This window comes from Psittacula echo, assembly GCF_963264785.1.
Source record: "Psittacula echo genome assembly, chromosome: 8".
NCBI classification, from domain to species: Eukaryota; Metazoa; Chordata; class Aves; order Psittaciformes; family Psittacidae; genus Psittacula; species Psittacula echo.
The window spans coordinates 21,548,968-21,570,726 of NC_137744.1; the positions used below are offsets into that span (position 1 = coordinate 21,548,968).

General features: G+C 47.7%; 1 protein-coding gene across 1 annotated transcript; it reads right to left on the reverse strand.

Moving 5' to 3' along the window:
• Positions 1 to 365: 365 nt before the first annotated feature.
• F9 (coagulation factor IX) lies at positions 366 to 12,603 on the reverse strand (the record flags this gene model as incomplete). The annotated part of the gene is made up of 8 exons (XM_080624860.1): positions 366 to 913; positions 2,135 to 2,252; positions 3,045 to 3,283; positions 5,465 to 5,593; positions 7,265 to 7,378; positions 9,247 to 9,271; positions 9,576 to 9,739; positions 12,537 to 12,603. 8 exons carry the CDS (start codon positions 12,601 to 12,603, stop codon positions 366 to 368), a joined length of 1,404 nt encoding a protein of 467 aa, XP_080480986.1.
• Between the last annotated feature and the right edge of the window lie 9,156 nt (positions 12,604 to 21,759).

The window sequence follows — 21,759 nt, forward strand, 5'->3', positions numbered from 1 at the left end:
ACAATGCTTTGTGTGTTCATCTCCTACAGAGATAGGTTCCCTTTGCCTGTGGTATAGCAGCCATGGGCAATGCTGGTGGCACAATGGCGCAGGGCATGGGTGAGCCGTGCCCCAGCTCATCCCCACCAGCCTCTGCATTTGGGATTTGGGGGTTTACACCACTCAGCAGTGCCGGTGTGTTCAGGAATGCAGCCATGGGTAATTAAAAGGCCTTTTTATTTCCTCATTACCACATTTCCACCGCGTCCTCTCAACTTTCACCTTCCAAGAGCGGAAATCAGTTCACTCAGAGAAGTTTATTATAACGCAGTGATGTCTGACACACACGTCTCTCTCCACGTAACCAGTCCATTCCCAGCACTGGGTTAGGTAAGCCTCGTCGTTTCCTTTATCCACTTCAGGTACTTGGAGACCCTGGTGTAGATGCCGTACTTCCCCGGCTTGGCACACTCCTCGCCCCAGCTCGTGATGCCCGTGAGGAACCAGGTACCCTCGATCTCAGTGGTGTAGGGCCCTCCGCTGTCCCCCCCGCAGGTATCGCTGCCCCCGGCCGGGAAGCCGGCACAGAACATGTTCTGCAGGATGGTGGTGGCCGTGCTCTTGAGGCAGGTCGGCCGGTCCACAAAGGGCACCTTGAGGACCTGCAGCACGGTGGAGGGGCGGCCGCGGAAGAGGGTGCTGCCCCAGCCGCTCACCGTGCCCATGCCGTGCTTCAGCAGCGCGTTGGTGAACTCCCGGCTGCCCGTGCAGATGGGCGTCACGTAGCTGGTGAAGACGAGCGGCTGATCCAGCTCCAGGAGGGCGATGTCGTTGTGGTGCTTGTTGATCCTGGCATCGTACGTGGGGTGTGGGAGGATCTTCACCACTTGGCGCCGCTGCTCCGTGTGGTCATCCTCGTTGGTGTTGTATTCACCTGCAGAGACAAGCGTTGGCTTGGGATGGAGCCCTCCACGGCTGGACCAGCGACCGTGGCCTGAAGATGCCATCCCAATGGGTGGTTGTAAAGGAGTGAGCTCTGCCCGCCCCAGCCCTCGGGCTGTGCTGAGGCCAAGCTGCTTGCTCCTTGTCAAGGGGCACTGGAGGTTCTCCCACAGTAGCAGCTCCTGAGTCCCTGCAGCCAGCAGGACCTGAACCCCCGGCTGTGCCACCAGGCACACACCAGCCCATCAAGTGCCAAAGGCCCAGATGCTTTGGCCAAGGTTAGCAGCAATGTGGGTGTTTTGGTGGCTTAGCCCCCTCAAAGAGATGTAAGGGGATGTTGCCCTTGCATCAAAGGGGGGAAACCTCTACAATTAAACCCCTTTGCTTAAAATAAACCATTTCTTATTGAAAATAAACCTGACCTTCCCTGCTCCAAACCCACACCACCATGGGATAGAATGGGTGTAGGAGGCTACAAAGAGCCTCCTGATGCTCACAGGTGCCCCTGGGTCCCTGCGCGAGGCTCAGCTGCCTGTGATTGCAGGGTGCTGCAGGCAGCTTCGGGCTCCTGTGATTGAGTTGCCGGCAGCCTGTTACCTCCCCTCCTGCTCACGTAGGACTTGTAGGAAAGGAGGACTTTTCCCACTCCTTTCCTCGCAGCCCACGAGGCTCAGGGTGCGTTTCACCCCTGCTGCGGTGTTCCCACATGCTTTGCTGTCAGCTCCAGAGCAGACCATGGCCTCTGAAGAGCATCTGCAGCACTCCTGGCCCCGGCAGTGTCCTCTGCCTGCTGCGTCTGCCTGCGAGGAGCAGCAGGGAGCCCATCAGGAGAGGTGAGGCTGCTTTCTGTGCTGGGGTGATGCGGGGTGGTGGCTGGTGCTGATGATGGGTGCTCTGGGAGCAGGGTTTGCAGCACACTGTGGATGTCAGCTGCCTCCCAGGCTGTGCTTCTGCAGTGAGGGTGCGAGAATGATGTGGGGGGAGACTTTCAGAAGGCTTTTCCTATGCTGTGTCTGCTTACTATTGCGGGGGACCTGAGAATGTGCTTCAGGGATGGGAATGGAGAGGCAAAGGATGGAGTAGGGGAATGCTTCTTCTATCCCGTGCTCATGGAGCAGCATCTTAACTGAAATCCCTGGCCTTCCACAAGGGTTCTGTGCAGCGTCTTGTGCCAGTGCAAGTGCCCCATCCCTCGCCTGTGCTGGGTGCTCACCTGCCACGGCAGTGACATTGTCCCCTGGCTGCAGGCAATGTGCCGCTGTCACCACCCATTTCTCGTTGATGATGGATCCACCGCAGAAGCCCACACCTTCGCTGTCCACCAGATGGACCTGTGGGAACAGAGGGAAATCGCACCCGAGGGTTCGTGTGAATCAGTGGGGAAAGAGAGTGGGGAGCAGAGATTTTGTCTGGCTGTAGGATAGGCTGTGGTTAGGTTGCACAGACCTAGTGCTGACAGAGATGCTGCTTGTTGGAGTGTCCCTGTGACTTCCTGCCCTGTGCTGTCACAGAGGGTGGTCAATGCTTTGAGAAAGGTCCAAGCTAGGAGCTAACTTTCCTTGTGACAGCAATTAAAAGGCCTTTGCAGAGTGGTGGCTTGGAGGTTTCTTTGCAGCCCTCCCCTTGCTGTGATGGCACTTTGATGAGGTAGAGAGGACTAGGGTGTCACAAGCTGGATAAAGAAGGAGCCGGTGGGCTCGGCTGATGTCATACAAGGACAGATCCTTTGCTGGTATAAATGATCAAGGATCTGTTGAAACTGATGGAGCTGCGCTGCTCCTTGCAAAGCTCCCCTCACTCAGCCTTCAGCTTAATCTTAGTAAATTCATGGACTGCTGGGCAATCTGTTGCTATAGCTCAAAACTGCACCCTTTGTGCCCAGCCAGATAAAGCTGCTGTAGCTCTGACTTCCAGCTTTTTTGTCAGTCAGACTCTCAGCCAGGTAAGCTTTGTTGCTGTGGCATAAAGCTGTATACAGAAAGAAGCTGTGCTCCTGTTAGCCTTGGGATCCATTGATACACTAACCTCAGAGATAGGTTTTGGATATATAGAAGTGAGATGAGCCTGCATTCAGAAGGGAATGAATAGGCAGTGATTGCTGGAGCTGCAGAAACAGGCAGTACCTGCCAGGGCACCTCTCCTCTCATGCTGTCAGACCCACCAACAACCCGGGTGCCTGTTTTGACTATGGGTGTGATTTTCGTGGTGGCGGCCGTGCTGGTCTCCGTGACGTTGTCGAGCCCCTCATCAGGAGCATCATCCTGCTCATCGGTGGTGACATTCCAGTGCTCAAAGGTGTTTATGGCACGGGTGAGCTTGCTCTTGGCTTCAGGAGCCGTGATCTTCCCACAGGGGTATGGCACTGGGAGAGAAATGGGCATAGTTAGGACTGGCTGTGTGTCACACTGAGAATTACAGCCATCAGAGGAGTAGGTGAGGAGGTAAATGCTGCCTCATCTCAGCACCCTCTTTTAGGACTGACACAGGCTGTGGCCTGACTGCGTGCTCTCCCTGCTAATAGATGCCTGTGCCTTTGAGCCGCAGTGCAGGTTATATATGAGAATCACAGAATCATAGAATATTTAGGGTTGGAAAGGACCTTAAGATCACCAAGTTCCAACTCCCTTGCATAGAATAGCAAAACCCGCATTGTTTCTGGCCTGTAGAAATGACATCTGAACAGCTCTGAGAAAGGAGAAAGCTTGCAAGAGCTCATGTCTGATGGGACAGTGCAGCTGTGCCCTTATCCCATGGGATGCTGAGGTGCATACCAGGGATTCTTGCTGGGGTAGGCAGCTGGGTGTTTGGCTGACATTTCTATAGCCAGTAATTCCAGTACAATAGAAGTGCAGCTGGGAGAGGGCAGGAAATACTCATATCTGCCAATTGTACAGATAATCCCACTTGGCAACAAGGTGAGGAAAACATTAATAAACTCTTTATAGAGTTGTAGCTTTTCTCTGTTAATGAAGATCTCATATCTGTAGCTTCATTTTAGATGAGCTCTTCCCATTTCTCTCCTACGCAGCGTGTGCCGAGTTCCTGCTGATAGTGGCAGTCAAAATAGTAAATAGCATCAGGCACTGTCTTTCATCTGCAAAGCTTTCGACAGCACCGTGCAAACAAGCATTAGTGTAAAATCAGATGTAAGTGTGGCCTGCTGAGATTTCAGGCTTCTTTTAAACAGGTTGCTTTAGGAGTAGGGCTTCAGTCAGTGTTGAGTGATGGAAAGTGTTACCTGTGTGATTTAGGCTGGGAAATGAAGGTTTCACAGCCAACCAAAGCTAAGCTTTTGCAGGAAGGGCAATTACCCAACCTGAAAGATGATCTTATTGCTAACAGTGAAACTTTCTGGTCCACTGAAAGTGATACAGTGTGTTGGGCAACACAGGCCTGAGCTCTAATGATGTCTATCGACAGAAGGCCTCCCAGTCTAAGATACTTCCTACACTGACCGCTGAAAGTCAGTGCTGTAGGAGCTCAGAGTGTTCCTGTAGCTAGCAGACCTTCAGAAACTAACTTATCTGTGCTTGCTTAGGTGTGTAAATCTGTTACACTTGGGTGTTAGAAATCAAACAGCATCAAGTGTTAGATTGACCTTAGATGACAAAATATTTCTCTACTCCATCTATTTTTTCCTCTGCAAGGTGTGCTTCCTGCCCAGTTAACTTGCTGTGTTGTGGTGGGTTGGGATTGCACGTGTTGGTGTACTTAAGAGATGTTGTAACAGCCTGCGAGCTGGGTGGTGTTGGGGAATATAATAAGAACCAGCTATTCTTTAGCCCTTTATGAAGTTGCAACCTCAAGCAATGCATTTCCCCTCCACCCCACTCAATACCACAGCTAAACCACTGAGTTGTTGAGGGTCTTTGTGTGAAGGTGCGCACTGTTAGGAGGACAGCACTACCTTAAAGCTTCACTTTTTTCCACCCAATTATAAGACACTGCACGATGTCCAGCCAGGAAATGAACTTCCAGGAGGATTTACTGTAAGAAAGATTGTCCTTTGTTCTGAAAAAGCCTACAGCATCCTCAGTGTAGGATCAGTAACTGAATAGTAGCTCCTGTTGGAAGAACATGGGAGGGAGGGAGTGAGTGATGGATGGATGGATGGATGGATGGATGGATGGATGGATGGATGGATGGACAGACACCAGCGTATAGGCTGGTGTGGCTGAACAACACATTTCTGCTTCCAGAAACCTACTGATCCATATCTAGAAAGACAAGATGCAAGTGAGAGAGGTACCTGTGTGAGAAGCCATCTGAAAGTAGCATTTGCTTTGTGAACAAATTCCTGGACAACTACCCTCCTTTTCCACCCACCTAGGCTAAAAAAAGGCTGTTTAAATTGCATCCTTCAAGCCTGACCCCACATCTGCCTTTGGGAAAGTGCAGGGTCAGGCTCTTTACATTGGCTAAGCAGGAAAACAAGGCTGGTTTCCAACAGGTTATTGCATCTCTATGAGATTCATGCATCTAAATCCAGGACAGGATTGCGGAAACTTTCACCCAAATCTCTTAAAAGCACTTAGAAATTAACCTGTAGGTTCACAGGACTTTCCATCTTCATGAAGTCTGTAGCCAGCAGCACAGGAACACACAACCTTCTGTGGAGGGTCATGCCTGCAGAAGTGCTTGCAGCCTCCGTTTTTAATGGCACAAGTGAAGTCTGAAAGAAATAGAAACAAAACTGAGAAAGCTCTCTTGAAATGCGACTGCTCAGAGGTTTATTGGGACTTGGGCCTTTGGATTCACCCTATAACCCACCCTGGTTGTTCCAGGCTATGGAAAACAGATGCTGGTTTGCAAGGAGAGTGTCCTCCATCTGAATCACATCCTTGCCCATGATGGGCACCTCTTTGAGATGGGAGGTTGAGGAATGGCCCTGAGATTGGTCCCGCTGCGCCCTGGCACAGCCTCCTGCTGCTGCCTGAGGTTTGGCAGCCTGACCACAAAGGCCTCCTGCAAATATTTGGTCAGGAGCCACGTGATTTCCCCAGCGTGGTGCTGCTCTTTCCCCCACCCCGTGCTTAGGCAATGCAGGATGCTAGCGGAGAACATCGTGTGTCGAATGGGAGCAAACCCTGACCCCAAGAAGGGCTTTGTCCTGGGGTTATCGCTGGGCTCTGTATTTAAAACCTCAGGCAAAGCCATATGTTCTTCCTGACATAGCCATCAATCATCACAGCTTGACGTGGAAGACTCATTTCAGCAGGATGCTTGATGAAACGGGTCCCAACCCTAGGCACAGAGATTCCCAATGCTTGCCTGTGTCTTCTCCCACCCCACTTGCACTCTGTGGTGGGAACCCCATCTCTTGCAGGTGGGAAACCACTAATCCACAAACACCCTTTTAATTCTCAGTGAGTTTTCTAGTCACTTCACAGCAGATTAACTCCACTCCTACTTCCTCAAGGACACCTCCCCTCCTGTAGCCATTTTCATGCCATCATTTACTATTTTTACAGGGCTCCTCTTCACGCCTCACTTCTAGCTCTATTTCTGTCCCTGTCTCACTTCCACCAGAAATCTGCAATAAGACTATTTAAATTCAATGAGGCTTTGAAATGCTCTTTTCAACGTACTCTCCTCTCTTGCCAGAGCAGCAACACAACTAGAAAGAGAATCTTTTATTAGTGCAGCGAGTCTAGCACATTATGCGAGTGGCACAGCCCTGATTATATTATAAATATAAGAGCTGAATATCCCTCTTGCTTAAATTATCAGCTCTTTGGGTTTCATAAACTCCTCAACCCATCAGGAAAAATATTTGCCTTTTGTTTGCCTTCAGAGTCAAGGTTGCTGGTGATAATTATCATTAGGAATTTAGCTGAGTGCTATTGAGAGGAGGTTGCAGTAATCCTGCCCTGCTGCCCAAATGGGGAGAAGGAGGGAGAGGATGGGCCCCTGCTGGGGTTAATGGAAAGCTGTTGCTTCCAGTGGGTGAGCACATCGTTCCTGATTGATGAGCAGCCTCAGAAGGGCTTGTGCTGGGGAGATAAAGAAAGGTGTCTGTGTCAACGTTTGTGCTGGCAGCCCACAGTGTGCTGAACAAAACACCTTGAGCCTGAGTCTCTGCTGACCCCTGCGTAAGAGCAGGCATCTCAGTGCTCAGTGGAGGCTTCACCAAGGGCAGGAGAGGACAGTCTCCTGGATCCCCAAGCATGTTCACCCCTAATTCCATTGCCAACAGGCTGAAATGGCACATTCATGCAGTGCCCTACAGGAATATGAATGTGTCTAAAACAGCCCTTTAGTAGGATAAAACTCTATGTCCACTTTGATCCGATGGGATTTCAAATAGGGCAGAACAACCACAGGATGAGCCCCCAGTACGTACCTATCTCACAGTTTCTGCCTTCATACCCAGCTGGGCACCAGCACACATAAGAACTTACTGCATCCTTGCAAACAGCTCCATTTTTGCATGGGTTGGGGTCGCACTGATCTCCATCTTGGAGAGAAGAAAAGAGAATTAACACACATGAGCATCCATCCACCATGGCTGGTGCTGACCAAGCACTGGAGCATGGCTCTGTGCAAGCCTTCTCTTGAAGACAAGCAGGGACTGCACACCTTCCTTGTTGGTAATGGAAAATAAGTCAGATCCCATACCCAAGTGCACAACAGACAACACCAGCACTGGGGTAGCATCATCAGCAGTGCTTTAACCAGGGTCCTGTAGCCTGTCCCATGTGGGTGAATTCTGCTTGCATCAGCAGCATTCTTCAGTCTCCCTCATGCAACATCTCAACAGGACCTCATGTCCTGGCTAAGTTAGGCAAAGTTAGAAGGTTTGCTTCCTCAAGAGTGGTTAGGATTTCCTAATCCGAGTTATTAACACTACTGTCCTTGTTCTGTGAAGGTTTGGACATGGCCACTTGGGTTTGGAGCCCTTTCTGTGTATTAGGATTGAGATTGTCACTGCTCTTCCTTTCTAAGCATTGCACTACTATTAACTGGTCTTGATTTCTCTTTACATGTCAGGGCTTCCCTTTTCACAGTTGCCTACAGCTAAGAAGCTGAGGCTTCAATGAAAATACCCTGTACTGCAAACCTGGTGATCTAACACTTCAGAAGAGGAAGTCAGTGATGTTGTATTACAGGGAAGTGTGCTTTGAAATGGTCATGCAAGGACAAGGAGGAAGGGGGATGTCTTGATGTGTCCCACCAGTAATTGTGGCTGTTAATGGTGCTTCCAGGGGTGGGGTGGAATGCAGAAGGCAGGTTACAAACAGGGACAAAATCATGGAATCACAAACTGGTTTGGAAGGGACCTTAAAGCTCTTCCAGTTCCAACCCCTTGACACCTTCCACTAGAGCAGGTTGCTCCAAGCTTGTCTAAGGCATGGTGATGGAGGTTGCACATACAATGTGGATTGTGGCTGCTGTTGCTGCCTGGTGGGGGCAATCAGTGCTTGGTACCACTTGGTGCTGTGCAACGGGTGAGCTCCTGTAGGCTGCTGTTGGGAAGAGCAGCTTGTAAGCTGAACAGTGAACCTGGGTGATAGTGTTATATATGGCATTCATTGCTTCTGAAGAGCTAATTGGTTACAGTGAGCAGGGAAATGCAGCGCTGAGCTTCATTTGAGCTGGTTTTCAGAGGACAATCCTACAACGCAAATGTAACTTTTTTATGGTATAGTCTGGACTGAATAATCTGAATTATTTAAGGCTTTTTAGTGAGATGTTCTGGGCCCTTCGCCAACCTACAGAGCAGTTCATTTATTGAAATATCCTTAGAATTAGTTTCAGATGTTTTAGTGGGCATTGAAATCGTTTTGGTAAGGGACTGAGGAGCCATAGGGGATGGAGGCTGAAAGGAAAATGTAGATGGTGGAAGGAAAATGATGGAGAAGCAAGGGTTTGGGAGCGCTGGTATGAATTGCAAACAGCTGCTTGCTATGGTCACGTTAAGGCTGCAATTTAATATGGCATTTCTAGGGATTCACACTGTGCTGTGCCTTATCTGGAGAGCTCTGCTTGAGAGCAGCGTTTGCTGTTTGCTGAAGGGCTCTCAATTTTTGCTCTCCTCTTTTAGTCTATAGCAGAGCTGAAACTAGAGGCCTGAGAGTGTGACCCGGGCTCAACAGATGCAGTGCTCTGTATGAACTGGTTTTATTCTCTGACGTTTGTTCTAAAACCCATGCTTGAACAAAGAAAATGTTAAGTATTTGGGTTGTGTACAGATGGCTGCCTGCAGGATCTAGGGTGCATGACTCTGACTAGCTCTAGGATAACATAAGTATTGTGTGCACTGGTAGCACTGAGAGATGAACATTATGCATTTGAGCAGGAAGAAAGCAATGTATGTTTTCTTACCAATGTATGTTTTCCAAAACTCCATCTGAAAGGGAAAAGAAGAAAAGTTTCCTTTGATTTCTAGCTCCTGATCACTGCAGTCATAAAAGGATGACTCTAAAGCAAAGGACTTGCAGGAAAACAGCTACCTCCATGATCCCAGTGGTGACCAACATCCCTCTAAAGCAATTCCCAGCCCAACTGATAGATCACAAGTGAGAATAAACCACAGTTGATCTGCACTTGGCCCTGGCAGGTTTTCCCTTTGCTGTTCACTCCTTCTCCTTGCCTGAAAGGCCCATAGAGGTGAAGGGAACAGGGTATTGCCATTCTGGAGCAGCGATACTCACTGTTTTCTCTGTGTTCTCAAACACTTCCCGGGCTTCTTCAAAGCTGCATTTTTCCTCTATGCATTCTCTCTCGAGGTTCCCGGGAATAACCTCTTCCAGTCTGTTTGAATTGGCTCTCCTTTGCCTCTGCAGAACCGAGTTTGCCTCTTTGTTATCGATGAAGACTGTGATTTGAAAAGAAATAGGGGCTAGAGAGGAGCACGCACTGTGTGATGCAGCAGGGATGGGCTGTCAGGGCTTTGTTCTCCCCAAAAGCAGGCCCTTTTCATGTGTTCACCCCTTTGTTGCCCCATGGCTGGGGATGATTCAGGGGTGTTACCGTCTACGTGAGGTTTCTTTAGTGTTTAACTTTAGGATCAAATCTGGAGAACCAAGAGTTAAAGCAGTCGATAGAAATGGCTGATGGTAAAGGTGTGATTGGGAGTGCTGACGTTTGATGCTTATATACCCTAAAGCAGACGGTGTATCTCCTATCACAGATGCGCAGACTGGAATAATCTGTTTGGGAGGGTGAAATGATAGGCTTTTTCATGCTGCTGTTTAGGAAGGTCTTGTTTGGACACAGAAATTGTCCTGCTTTTTCTCTGCCTGTTTTGGCTGTGAAAGGCCATTTGGAAGCCAGGGTCATTCTCTTCTCTCTGTGCTCCTCACGTGCCTGGGTACCACTGTTTCTTGATGGCAGGAGGAGTGACATGAGCCTTCCTCACCCGCTGGGCCACGTTACGTCAATGGGATGCTGTGCATCCACCTTCCACTTGCTGGCCAGGCTGCTGGGCAGCAGGGACCCCCAGTCTAGATGGGATGTCCATGGTGGCCACCAGCATTCCCATGGTGGCTGCCTGGTGAAGGGCACAAGGATGCACAGTCCCATTATCGTGCTATACCATGAATGCTCTCCAGACACAGCCACACACCCCATCAGCAGCAAGGTCAGCATCTTCTCTGGGCTCTTCCTGACCTACCTCTTGAAGCCCTCCATCCCTGCTGAGTGCTCTTCCCCCATCCCACCGCTCTCAAATGGACATCATTCACTCACAGCAACTTCTTGCTTTGCCTCCCCAGCCTCTCTTGGCTCTCCACCTCTCTTAGTGCTCGCAGCCGTGTCCCTTTTTGTCACCAGATGGCACGGTAGAGCAGCAAGTCTTGGAGCTGCTGGTGGCTACACGGGACACGGAACCTTCTCTGGGGGCCCTATGCTGGAAGGAGTGCAGGTACCTGTGGGTGAGCCTGGTTCCTCTGAGGGTTAAGGAGAGCATGGACTATGAGGGGCAAGGGCTCATTCCTTCTCGTGACCAGCTTCTTCTCTTGATCCAGGGCAGATCCCAGCCTCTCTCTACCCACACAGGATCAATTTTGGTGAGATCTGATGACCCCCAAGCAGGTTGCTGTGATTTACACGTTGCCCTGATGGCATAACCAGCTCCATCACCTAAAGATCTCTCTCCAAGAGACTGAACTAATAGTTTTTGCAATGCTTTTAATCCTCATACAGCAAGCTTGCACCTCTGCCTTCCTCATGCTGGTATGGTTTTGGTTAAAACTGGACTGCATTAAGATTCTGACCTTAATGTGGTTGTTTGACAGCAGATATTGGTGGGCAAAGCTCTGACCTCTGAAGAAGCCAAGCTAGTTTCAATCACTGCAGCCCCTGTGGGGTGACCGGTCCCCTCCCAGGTGCAGTGTTGTGGCTTACATGAATATAGACCCCCAAGACTGGCTGAGAGCATGGAGGCATCGAGGGGGTACAGCCTTGCTGAAGGAGACCTGTCCCCTTCTCCCCGTGGCATGGGCTGCAGCCTCCAGCTTGGAGAAGGGGCTCAGAGCAGCCACACATCCCCCTGTGTGAACTGAGGAGCTGCGTTAGACCTGCTCCTTCATCTCTTCCCAGTGGGATGTGCCAAGCATCGGCATCAATGAACGTGTTTAATGAAGAGAACTCCTCTTAATGAAAGCAGCTTCACCTCTGACATCTCTATAGGCTTTCTCCATCACTTCCTGACCCCACATGCTGCTTTACAAGCAAAACTGGATTTGAACTGAAGGTTGCAGGCCCATGGGGTCACAAGCATTGTACTCACCCCGGCTGGAAGCCATCCTCACACCAGGAATATACCCACACACAACAGAGCAACTTCTGAACCAGTATTTGAGACAATGTGGTGAGGTTCTGGGCTGTGGGACAGACCTGTCCTGACAGCTGAGTATGGTATTTTCTAGCAGGTTCACCTGGGTGATGGTACCAACATGAGGCTCTGCTCACTCTTCATTGCTAAGCCAACATTTTGGGGAAAGACCACTTTTTTTAACCTGTTCTTTGCCATGTTTTAATGAAAGAAGAAAGACCTTGCACTAAGCAATTATTCACCCTGGGTGTGAACCATCCTCTGCTGGAAACGTCGCTGCTACAGATAAATCAAGCAACAGCCTGCATTACTATGTGTGATTGCCCACATCCATCAACTACTCTACCTTGTCTACAGTTTTGGCTGCATCTCACAGCCTTTGTTACATTCACGCTGGGTTTGGCTTTAAACAGCTCTCACAGTGGCAAATCCAATGGCTGTTTTATGGATGCAAGCAGTTGTTTGTACTCCAGGACAAAGCGATGGCACACGCAGAGCTGGGGATGTTACTCCACCAGCAACGCTCTCCCCTTTTTAATCTTTCATGTGCCTTCTAAAATGGCTGAATCCAGCTTAAAAACTGTAAAAAAATATGAGAAAAATCCTATTCTTATAAAATAATCCCTGTGACCCTTTCTGAGGAAGATCAACATAAGAACTATTATGTCATCCCCAAGAAAAGAATCAGAGCTTTAAAGAAAGAACTATGAAACACAGCAGTCCCTCCAGTCTCTTGTCTCGTGAGACAACACAAGCTGTCCCACTATCCAGTGACAAACTGTGCCAACACCCCCTGCACCCAAAAGTGAAGCACTCAATAGGTTTGAAAGGAACCCACCTGTACTTTCGGCACCAAGACAAGCTCCCAGAAGCCAGATGAGGAGTACAAGGGGGATATTTGCCATCTTCCCACTGCCCAAACCACTCGCTAACAGATTGTCCTGGTGGTGGAGCTCAGTCAATAGTTCCAAAGTACAAGTGGTTGTTTATTGACTCTGGGTAACCCTTTCATTGAAGGTCGCCAGATGTGCCATTGCTGAAGCTTGAAATGGGTGCTAGTGGAGGGGGCATGTCCATGAACAAGGTAATTGCAGTCCTTGGGCTCATCTTCTGCCCTGTAGGGTATTGCTGCTGTGTTTGGGGGTTGAGCGTGGCACAAGAATAAATCAATTCAGCTTCAGTGACCCTCTTTAAAGCACTGGAATTCCCGTTCCTATCCAGGTGATGTTGTTCACAGTAGTGTTCTCAAAGGCTTCGGCATAATCCATGTTTTGTCCAAAAGAGCAGGCACAATTCTCTTGAAGACAACCCTATAGATGATGTTTCCTCTGGGACAACAGGCACTCTTGGAGCATGGCTGTATCAGCAAGCACAATCTGTTGCATTGGGTGGGTTACCTAATAAGTGGATTATCTAACTAAAAACCTGGATGAAGTGAGGTGAGACTAATGGTCCATTATGCAGATTTGCTGGGGCAAATCCTGGAAACACATAGAGTTTGAGGAAGGAACCTGCTACTTGGTGCTTGGACAATGGGCTGGCATAGGGATGCGCTGATAAAATGCTGGCTCCTGGCTGCAGTGTAGCCTTTGTTTAGGGCAGGTTTATAGGCTGCTCCTGATCTACTCTGGCCAAACAGCAGACGAAAAAGGAGGGAAGATAGCAGAAATTAAACAGCAAAAAAAGCAGGTTTTCATACAGAAAAGAGTGTATTTTCGTATGAAACCATTTGAATTTAACGGTGGGTTACTTACATCTGTTAAACCCTGTTTCTTCCCCTCTTCTGACTTTCCCTCAATCTGAAAAGCTGTTTCATAGCAAGTAATTGCTTTTGGAAAGATACTGAATACTGTAAAGAAATAAATGAAGCATTCACTTCTGGAAAGGTCAGAAATCTCTTCCCCTCTCTCCCCCCTTCCTTCAGCAATAGTAGCAAAAGTAGGCCGAAATAATTCATTCCACCCTGGGGGCTTTCTGCTGATGACCTGGTCCTCAAAATCTGCTTCCCAGTTTCTGCTTCCCCCTGTGCACAAGGCAGAGCTGAAATCCATCATTGCACCCATGCACATCTGGGGCTTGCCGTGCTCTGCCCCAGCTACCAGAAGATCTTAGATGGAGGCATTTTAAGGCGTTTTAAAGCAGAACCCCATCTGACTGTGCTGGTGGTGGTGTTGCTTTCGGTGTTGGCTTAGATCTAATACTGTGCTCAAGAGCAGCAGCAATGATGGCTTGTTGCAGCAGAAGAGCTTGTAGAGGGGAGCTGGCAGGTTTCACCCAGCAAAGCAGGCTGTTGTCAATGCACGAGAACCCTGCAGTGTGTTTCATGGCACCACGAGTGCTCACAAGCAGGTCTGTGTCACCCAGTGAGGTGCAGAGTACACCCTGTGTTGGACGTGCCTGTGTCTCGCAGGCTGGAGAGCTGTTAGTTGCTGTGAGGCTCCAATAGCCCTTGGGCAGTTGTTCAAGTGTTTGCTTGAGCTTCTGAACCATAAATCCTGTGCATTCAGTCCAAAAGATTAAAAATGTTCTTTTGTGAAGCAAATGGGAGAGGCGTTTCTGGTTGCACGAGTTACTTTTGTATGCAGAAAAGACCCATCAGCTGCAGGTAAATAGGAGATGCTGAATGCAAGTTACCGCCTTGTGAGATCCATGTTGCCAAGGTGGAAAGAATCCTTTATTTTCCCTTTCCTGAGCACACAAAAGGTCCTGGAACCTATCATTCATCTTGTTCCTTCTTGTTCCGTTGGAAATGATCTTTATTCATCACTGACAGGAGCTTTTGTTATCAAATTTCTGCGGTAGATAAATGAGTTAGGATGAGGCAATGCGCTGTTGATGTAAATTGGATGCAAAGCGAAGGTGGTAATGATCATCTCTCATTTTCTGTGTATGAGCAAATGCAAATGTTAGACAATAAATTGAGCTAAGATGCTGAAACAATACATCTCCTATCAATAAAGAGGAGTGTACAGAATGGCCTGCCGTAACAAAAGATAATTAGAATCTCATTACTATAAATATTTTACTTCAGAACATAGGTCAGTCAAATTATTTTGGGTTTATGGTGCATATTTCACTTGTAATAGTATTTGCAACATTACTGCTAATTAATCTTCACAGAAAACACCAGCATCGTTAGAATAAACAAGGCTGTTAATGCAAATGATTTCTATCGTTTACTACTATTGCTATCAACTTCTGGAGCACTCAATTGAAAGCAAAGTGTTTCTTTGCCAACAAAATCCCCAGAATCGTGATCCCCACCATGGGCACTTTGGAGATTAAAGCCATTTAGGTGGGTGACATCAATCAGATCTGGGTATATTTAGACTTGGTCTTCTATGTTCTCAAGCGAAGGCTGTTGAAAACCATGGAACCATAGAACCCCAGCCTGGTTTGTGTTGGAAGGGACCTCAAAGCTCCTCCAGCTCCAGCCCCTGCCACGGGCAGGGACCCCTTCCACTGGAGCAGCTTGCTCCAAGCCCCTGTGTCCAACCTGGCCTTGAACACTGCCAGGGATGGGGCAGCCACAGCTTCTCTGGGCACCCTGGGCCAGCGCCTCAGCACCCTCACAGGGAAGAGCTTCTGCCTAAGAGCTCATCTCAGTCTCCCCTCGGGCAGGTTAAAGCCATTCCCCTTGTTCCTGTTCCTACAGGCCCTTGTCCAAAGCCCCTCTCCAGGCTTCTTGCAGGTTCCCTTTAGGTACTGGAAAATACACCCCCAAGGCACATTCCTTCCTATTACAAAGGCTTTCTGTGGCAATGAGCTGTCAGGAGATGTCTCTTTTGGTTGGAGGTGTTAGGTTTGTGGCTTTTTCTTGTTGAAATATCTCATTTTTATCAGAACAGAACCATCACACACATGTGGTTGCTGAGGATGTATTTGTGTCAAAGGCAGAAGGAGGTGGCAGGGATGCAGCTTGTTCCCATTAGAGCCACCACCTCAGGTCTGGGGTCTGCCTGTCTTTTGGATTGGAGAAGCTTTCTGCTGCAGGGGGAAATGAAGTTTATGAGAAGTCAGAACAAGAAAGTTATTTCCATTTTAATCTGATAGATTCCTTTAAGATGTGATCTGCCTGCACTGATCAATAATGTTAAACAGCCTGATGGTTTGGGGATCTTGTTAAAGGATTGTTCATAATCTCCCCTGTCTCCAAATGCACTCTTCTAAGCAAAAAATCCTCACTCAAAACCTGAAGCAAATTGCAATTTGCCCTTGCCCTCTAGACAGTGTGGTAAATAATCTTTCCTTAACCAACAGCAAACAAGCTATTTCTGGAAGAGAAAGGGGGGAAAAAGAAGCCAGAGAAAGTAATGCTTGATCTTCATTTTCTTTTCCTTCTTTATTTGATTACTTTGAAGTCCCTGGCTTTTTCTGGAGCAGTGATTGTGGGAAGTTATCCAAATATAGAGGCAGCACAGCCAGGGAGTCCTTTGCAGTGCCTATCATTCTCTTGTAATGATTAACACATAGGAGAAAGCACCAGTTCTGTTACAAGTCCCATAGCCTCTGGAGGTACTGAGGTGTATGAGGATGTCAGTGGTGTTAGTGACCTGCCCAGGTGAGGATATGCCATGGGTAGGATGAAGAAGCCTTGTCCCCTTGGCTCTGAGCTGGTGGGATCGCAGGCACAGGGAGATGCTGCTGATGACTGCAGGAGCTGTGCTGGCTCTGAAAGCCTCTCCCCTACTCCCCTTATATCCATCTTAGGGCTTTCAGTTCCCATGTTGGTCATTTTTCTTCTGCTCTTATGCAAAGGCTTCAACACTTGTCCCAAGAAACAAGATCCCCTTGCTGAATTCCCTCCAGATCCATCCATCGCGGGGAGCACTTAAGCTCCGTCCTTCCCATTTTACTCAGTTTTTAATTAGACTCCTGAGCAGGAGCACGGAGCAAACCCGGCTTTCATCTGGGAGATCCTGTGGCTGTGCAATATTTACGGGAAGTAAATAACTGTCAGAAAGTAAATCAGTCCCTGCCTCCGCATGGGTGTAAAAGTGCTTTGAAACAGCCTCATCCAAATAAAAGCTCCTCTTGTTGAGTGGCAGCAAGAACCAGAAACACAGGCAACGAATTCCCAATGTAGAAGGTAAACACAATTACTAATTCATGGAGCAGTGTGTTTCACAGGAGCAGCTTTAATGTCTTTTTTGGTTTAAAATAGGCCAGATTTAAAGGAAATCTGGATTTGGTTTGGTCATCGTCTTTGCAGAAAGTGCAAACACAGATAGATACACCGGGCTGCTGAAGCTGCTCTAAATTTAGACTTTGCCATCTTTGCTTCAGCCTCTGGATAAAGCAATGAAACAAAGCTCAGAGGAGACAGCAGCTCCTGCAGGTTTGAATGGGTCAGGTGAATCACCAAGCTCGAGCATCATTGTACAGAGCAAGAACTAGATTAACCGTAAGCTCAAAAGCTGGCTTGCCACTGTGTCTTGGCACGAGACAACACAACCCCTGTCATAGCCCAGGCACATGTGTGTGGGACAGAGGCTTGTGCTGGCCCAGGCCAGCCAAGTTCTGGAGGTTGCTTTGAAACATCTCTGAAAGGTGTTTCTCCTCCATCAAACCCATTGCTCCTTCTGCTGATGCTTTGTTTAGAAGATGTTGAGAGCCCTGACAATAACAGGATGGATGCAAAGGGGCAGATGAGGGCTGGAACCCGATGTGATTGTACAGAACGCAACGGTGCTTCATCAGATTTGCACTGATTGAACTTTAAGTTGCTAAATTCAGCTTTACTGAATGTTTTGCTTTTAAACTAATACAAAGTCATCTCAAAGAAGCAGCATTCCTATCCTACCTTAGGCAAAGTCTCCATCTTGATCTAGCTAGCACTCTTGGCAGTTAGGGTTGTATGACAATGAATATTCTGTGTGAGTTGAAGCAGATTGTACGCTTCATAAATCAGATGAAATCTCTCACATGCATGGCAATACAACCGGTTAAAAGATGCAATATCTAATATATGACACACTCCTAAATTAGGCTCATCTCTGAAAAAATGCATGAGTTCCACAGCTCAGGCTTAGATCCTAATTTGAAATTGCAGAGGATTATCTCAGAAATCACAAAACGCGTCTCCCAAGGGGTTTTATGGGTGCTTCTTCACATCAGCTTTTTATCTTGAAGGCTGTGTCAAACTCATGGGAACATGAAGAGTTTGTGATGTGTGCTCCTTCTAAAAAGCATCACAGCTCCCAGCTATGAATCCTGATTTGACAGGAAGATGCTATGGATGCTCTTCCCATAAATGAATATGGGCCTGACAGTTTCTCTTCAAGGTTTTGAGCTTGCCAGCGAAGTGCAGGGAATGCAGGATGGAAACACAGTTCATCTTGCTCAAGTTTTTCAAGTACTGACCTTGTCTTGGATCTTCTAGTAACTTTAGGGCCAAATTGTGTTGCCTCTTGATGCCAGCATCATTGACTGTAATGGGGCTGTGAGTTCGGCTTTCTCTCATTGAGCTGCCCTGCTGCAAAACTCTGTGGCTGGGAGTCTGGAGCTGTGATAGCACTGGTGTCCCAGGCCTTGGACAAAGCCAGGCTAGTAAGCAAAGCTAGCAGGACTTGATAGTCATCACACTAACCCAATTGGTAGCGGCGCAATGAACCAGTAAGGGCCTATCCTGTCCTCGGCAGTTCAGCCAGGTCAGCACCTCTGAATGGTCTCCACTTCTTTCTTCTTGCCCTGGTTAGTTTGCTGTGGTGCCTGAAGCATTCAGGGATCTTCCCAGGTGTGCAAGAAGGGACTATGTGTTCCCAAGGAGAGCTCAACAATGGGCACAGCAGACAGGGATCAGCCTAGAAAAGAGGAATAGAGAGATGTACTCATAGAGCTGAGACTTCAGGAGAGTTCAGGCACTGATCCATGAAAGCCTATGAGCTTTTATGGGAGTCTATGAGCTTTTAAATGAGTCTATATGTACCTTGCACAAGTGACTGGAGTCGACCTCCCCAGGAGCTGCTTGGTCACCCTCCAGCCTGTGTTGGACCTAAATGACCATGGTACAAAGTGGCACCTAAATTAGTGCGTGTTATCCCACACAGCCACTACTCTGCTGCCTTTAAAGAGGAGATCTGTATCCTCTTCAGGAGGGGCAATACCTCCCTTTTCCTTTCTCCCTTATCTCCTCCCATACAATTCTGCTCTCCTGCATTAGCTGTCATAGTACTGCTCAAGTCAGATTAATCATAAGCCATCCTTAATCACAAGCAATCATTTGGGGTTGGAACTAGAGGATTTTAAGGTCCTTTCCTTAAGATCTCTAACTATTCTATGATTCTAAAATAGGAAATTCAGATGATACTTCTCGTTATTATGGACATTTGTACCAGTGCAAGGCCAGGAGACAAGGCTGCTGTGTTAGCCCAAGAACAAATAACCCCCTGGGGCTTGAAGGCAAGCACAACTGAACCTCAGGACACTGCATTCTCTGCTCCAGGTTTAAAATGCTAATGGGAGGTGAATGAAGCTCAATGCTTGTAGATATTTTTGACCTGTGCTCTGGCTGTGGGTAATTTTGCAACACGCTTGAAAATCTGATCTGGGCTATGTCCAATTCCCAGAAGTTTATTCCCAAGGCAATTATTTATGGACGACCTTCCTGGCTCCCAGATTTCTTGGGGAAGTGAATGAACATCTTCGGGCAATCACCATTAAATGAAGATTTTCAGTTTTAATGGTTTAAGGAAAGTGAAAGATTACCCAGCAAATCCTGCCTTCCACTTCAAGCTCTGAGTCATTAAATACTTATTTTGCCCAGAGAAGCTGTGAATGCTCCATCCCTGGCGCTGTTCAAGGCCAGGCTGGACAGAGCCTTGGGTGACATGGTTTAGTGTGGGGTGTCCCTGCCCATGGCAGGGGGGTTGGAACTGGATGATCTTAAGGTCCTTTCCAACCCAAACCATTCTATGATTTATCAGCAGCATCTCTGCTCTGCAGCAATGTTCAAAGTCTCAACCCCATACTAAAGAGGAAAGCAATCCATTTGATTAAAACCAAAGAGCAAACGCCATTTCTAAAGAAGGCCTTCAAGTCAGATTACAGTGTTTGGAACAATGACTGGCACTTTTGTCTTCTATATAGTACAGCTAGAAATGGGGTTTGGTTCTGTTTCCTCCCTTAAATCTCCTTTGAGTTCTTTATCATGGCTTAACCTTATAGGAGCAACAGATTTCTCTAGGCAGATGCATCAAGTTGCTCTCTAAGGCTGAGAAAGTTGGAGCTGTTCAGCCTGGGGAATAGAAACTGCATGGAGACCTCAGAGCAGCTTCCAGTGTCTGAAGGGGGCTACAAGGATGCTGGGGATGCACTCTTCCTTAGGGACTGTAGTGACAGGACAAGGGGTGATGGGTTCAAACTGAAACAGGGGAAGTTTAGATTGGATATAAGGAAGAAATTCTTTACTGAGAGGGTGGTGAGGCACTGGAATGGGTTGCCCAGGGAGGCTGTGAATGCTCCATCCCTGGCAGTGTTCAAGGCCAGGTTGGACAGAGCCTTGGGAGCTGTGGTCTAGTGTGAGGTGTTCCTGCCCATGGCAGGGGTTGGAACTGGATGAGCTTTAAGATCCCTTTCAGCACAAACCATTCTGTGATTCTGCATGGGGCCCTTGGGTGCTTGTTGTCCTATTTAAAGTTCTGCTTTTCCCTTGCTTTAGCTGTGTAGCAAACAGCTGCTGTAATCTCAGAGGATAATAACTTGAGGTTTGGGAAATGTGAGGAAACTTTATCTCCCCCTGCATGGCTTGAACTGCCTGTGCTATTTATTTCTTTTAAAAACCAGTAAAAAAGCTTTAAATCTTCAAAATTATTCTCTACACCGTAGTGAAAAGTGGTGAAGGAAACACTGACTATCAAATACAACTTCAGGCTTAATCTGCATCATGTTGTCAGCTGGAAAAGAACCCCTGAATCGTGAGTGCACATTGCTTTGCCTGGGCAAATGGCATTGCACCAGGGGAGGTGCCTGGTACCTCCTGGGAAGAGAGGAATGGTTAAAACCTTCATTTGAAATGTGTGTTCCCAAAGAAAATTGTCTCATTGGTAAATGTCTGCAAAGTTATCTTCTGTAAAGGCTGTTGGGTTAACCATAGCTGGAAGGACCATGTTAGGTTGTTTTAATGGCTTAGTAGTAAGGTAATGGCTTAGTAGTAAGCCTTACTAAGTAGTAAGGCTTAGTTGTGTGAGTGTGTGTGTGTGTGTGTGTGTGTGTGCTCCCCATCAGTGCATGCAGAGTTCAGTGGAAATCAGGGCTTCACAATGGTCATCTGTACCAATGTACAGGGAGAGAAAACCTCTCCGCCAAGAACCCACAGGGAAATGGAAGGAGAGATGGAGCCAGTAGAGCCAGCCCATGACAGTGCAATGAAAGAATGCCATAGCTAGATCAGAGAGCTCTGGTTTTCTAGAGAGTTAATCCAGCTCCCTGACTCTTTTTTCAAGCCGATGCCCCATTATCATAGAATCATAGAAACCCAGAGTGGTTTGGGTTGGAAAGGACCTTAAGATCATCCAGTTCCAACCCCCTGCCATGGGCAGGGACACCTGACACTAGATCGTGTCACTCAAGGCTGTGTTCAATCTGGCCTTGAACACTGCAAGGGATGGAGTATTTACCACTTCTTTAGGCAACCTGTTCCAGTAAGACCAACAGTGGTTTTGGAGGGTCTGTACAGGGCACAGTCTGTTCCTATCATGCATTAAAGCTACCATGTATAACTGAATCGTCAGTGAAAATTTCTGGGACATGGAGCAATAAAAAGCTTAATAAAAGGAAATATTGCCTATTAAATGAGGTAGGACTTTCTCACAAGCGTGTAATTTTATAGATAAGCAAATATAAAGCTAGGTAATACACCTTGTCTTCAGCTGAGCCTCTTAACTTTGTTTGCAGAATGTACATTCAACCCTCCCTCTTGAGTCTGCTATTTCAGCCTGTGAAGCCATCCCTTCCCCTTCTGTCGTGCCTTCTTCCCCTCTCTGGTGCCTGTCTTGTAGCTTCATTGCAAAGGATAAGGTGGCACCAAAACTACTGATGGCAGAATGAAGGAAAACAAATTA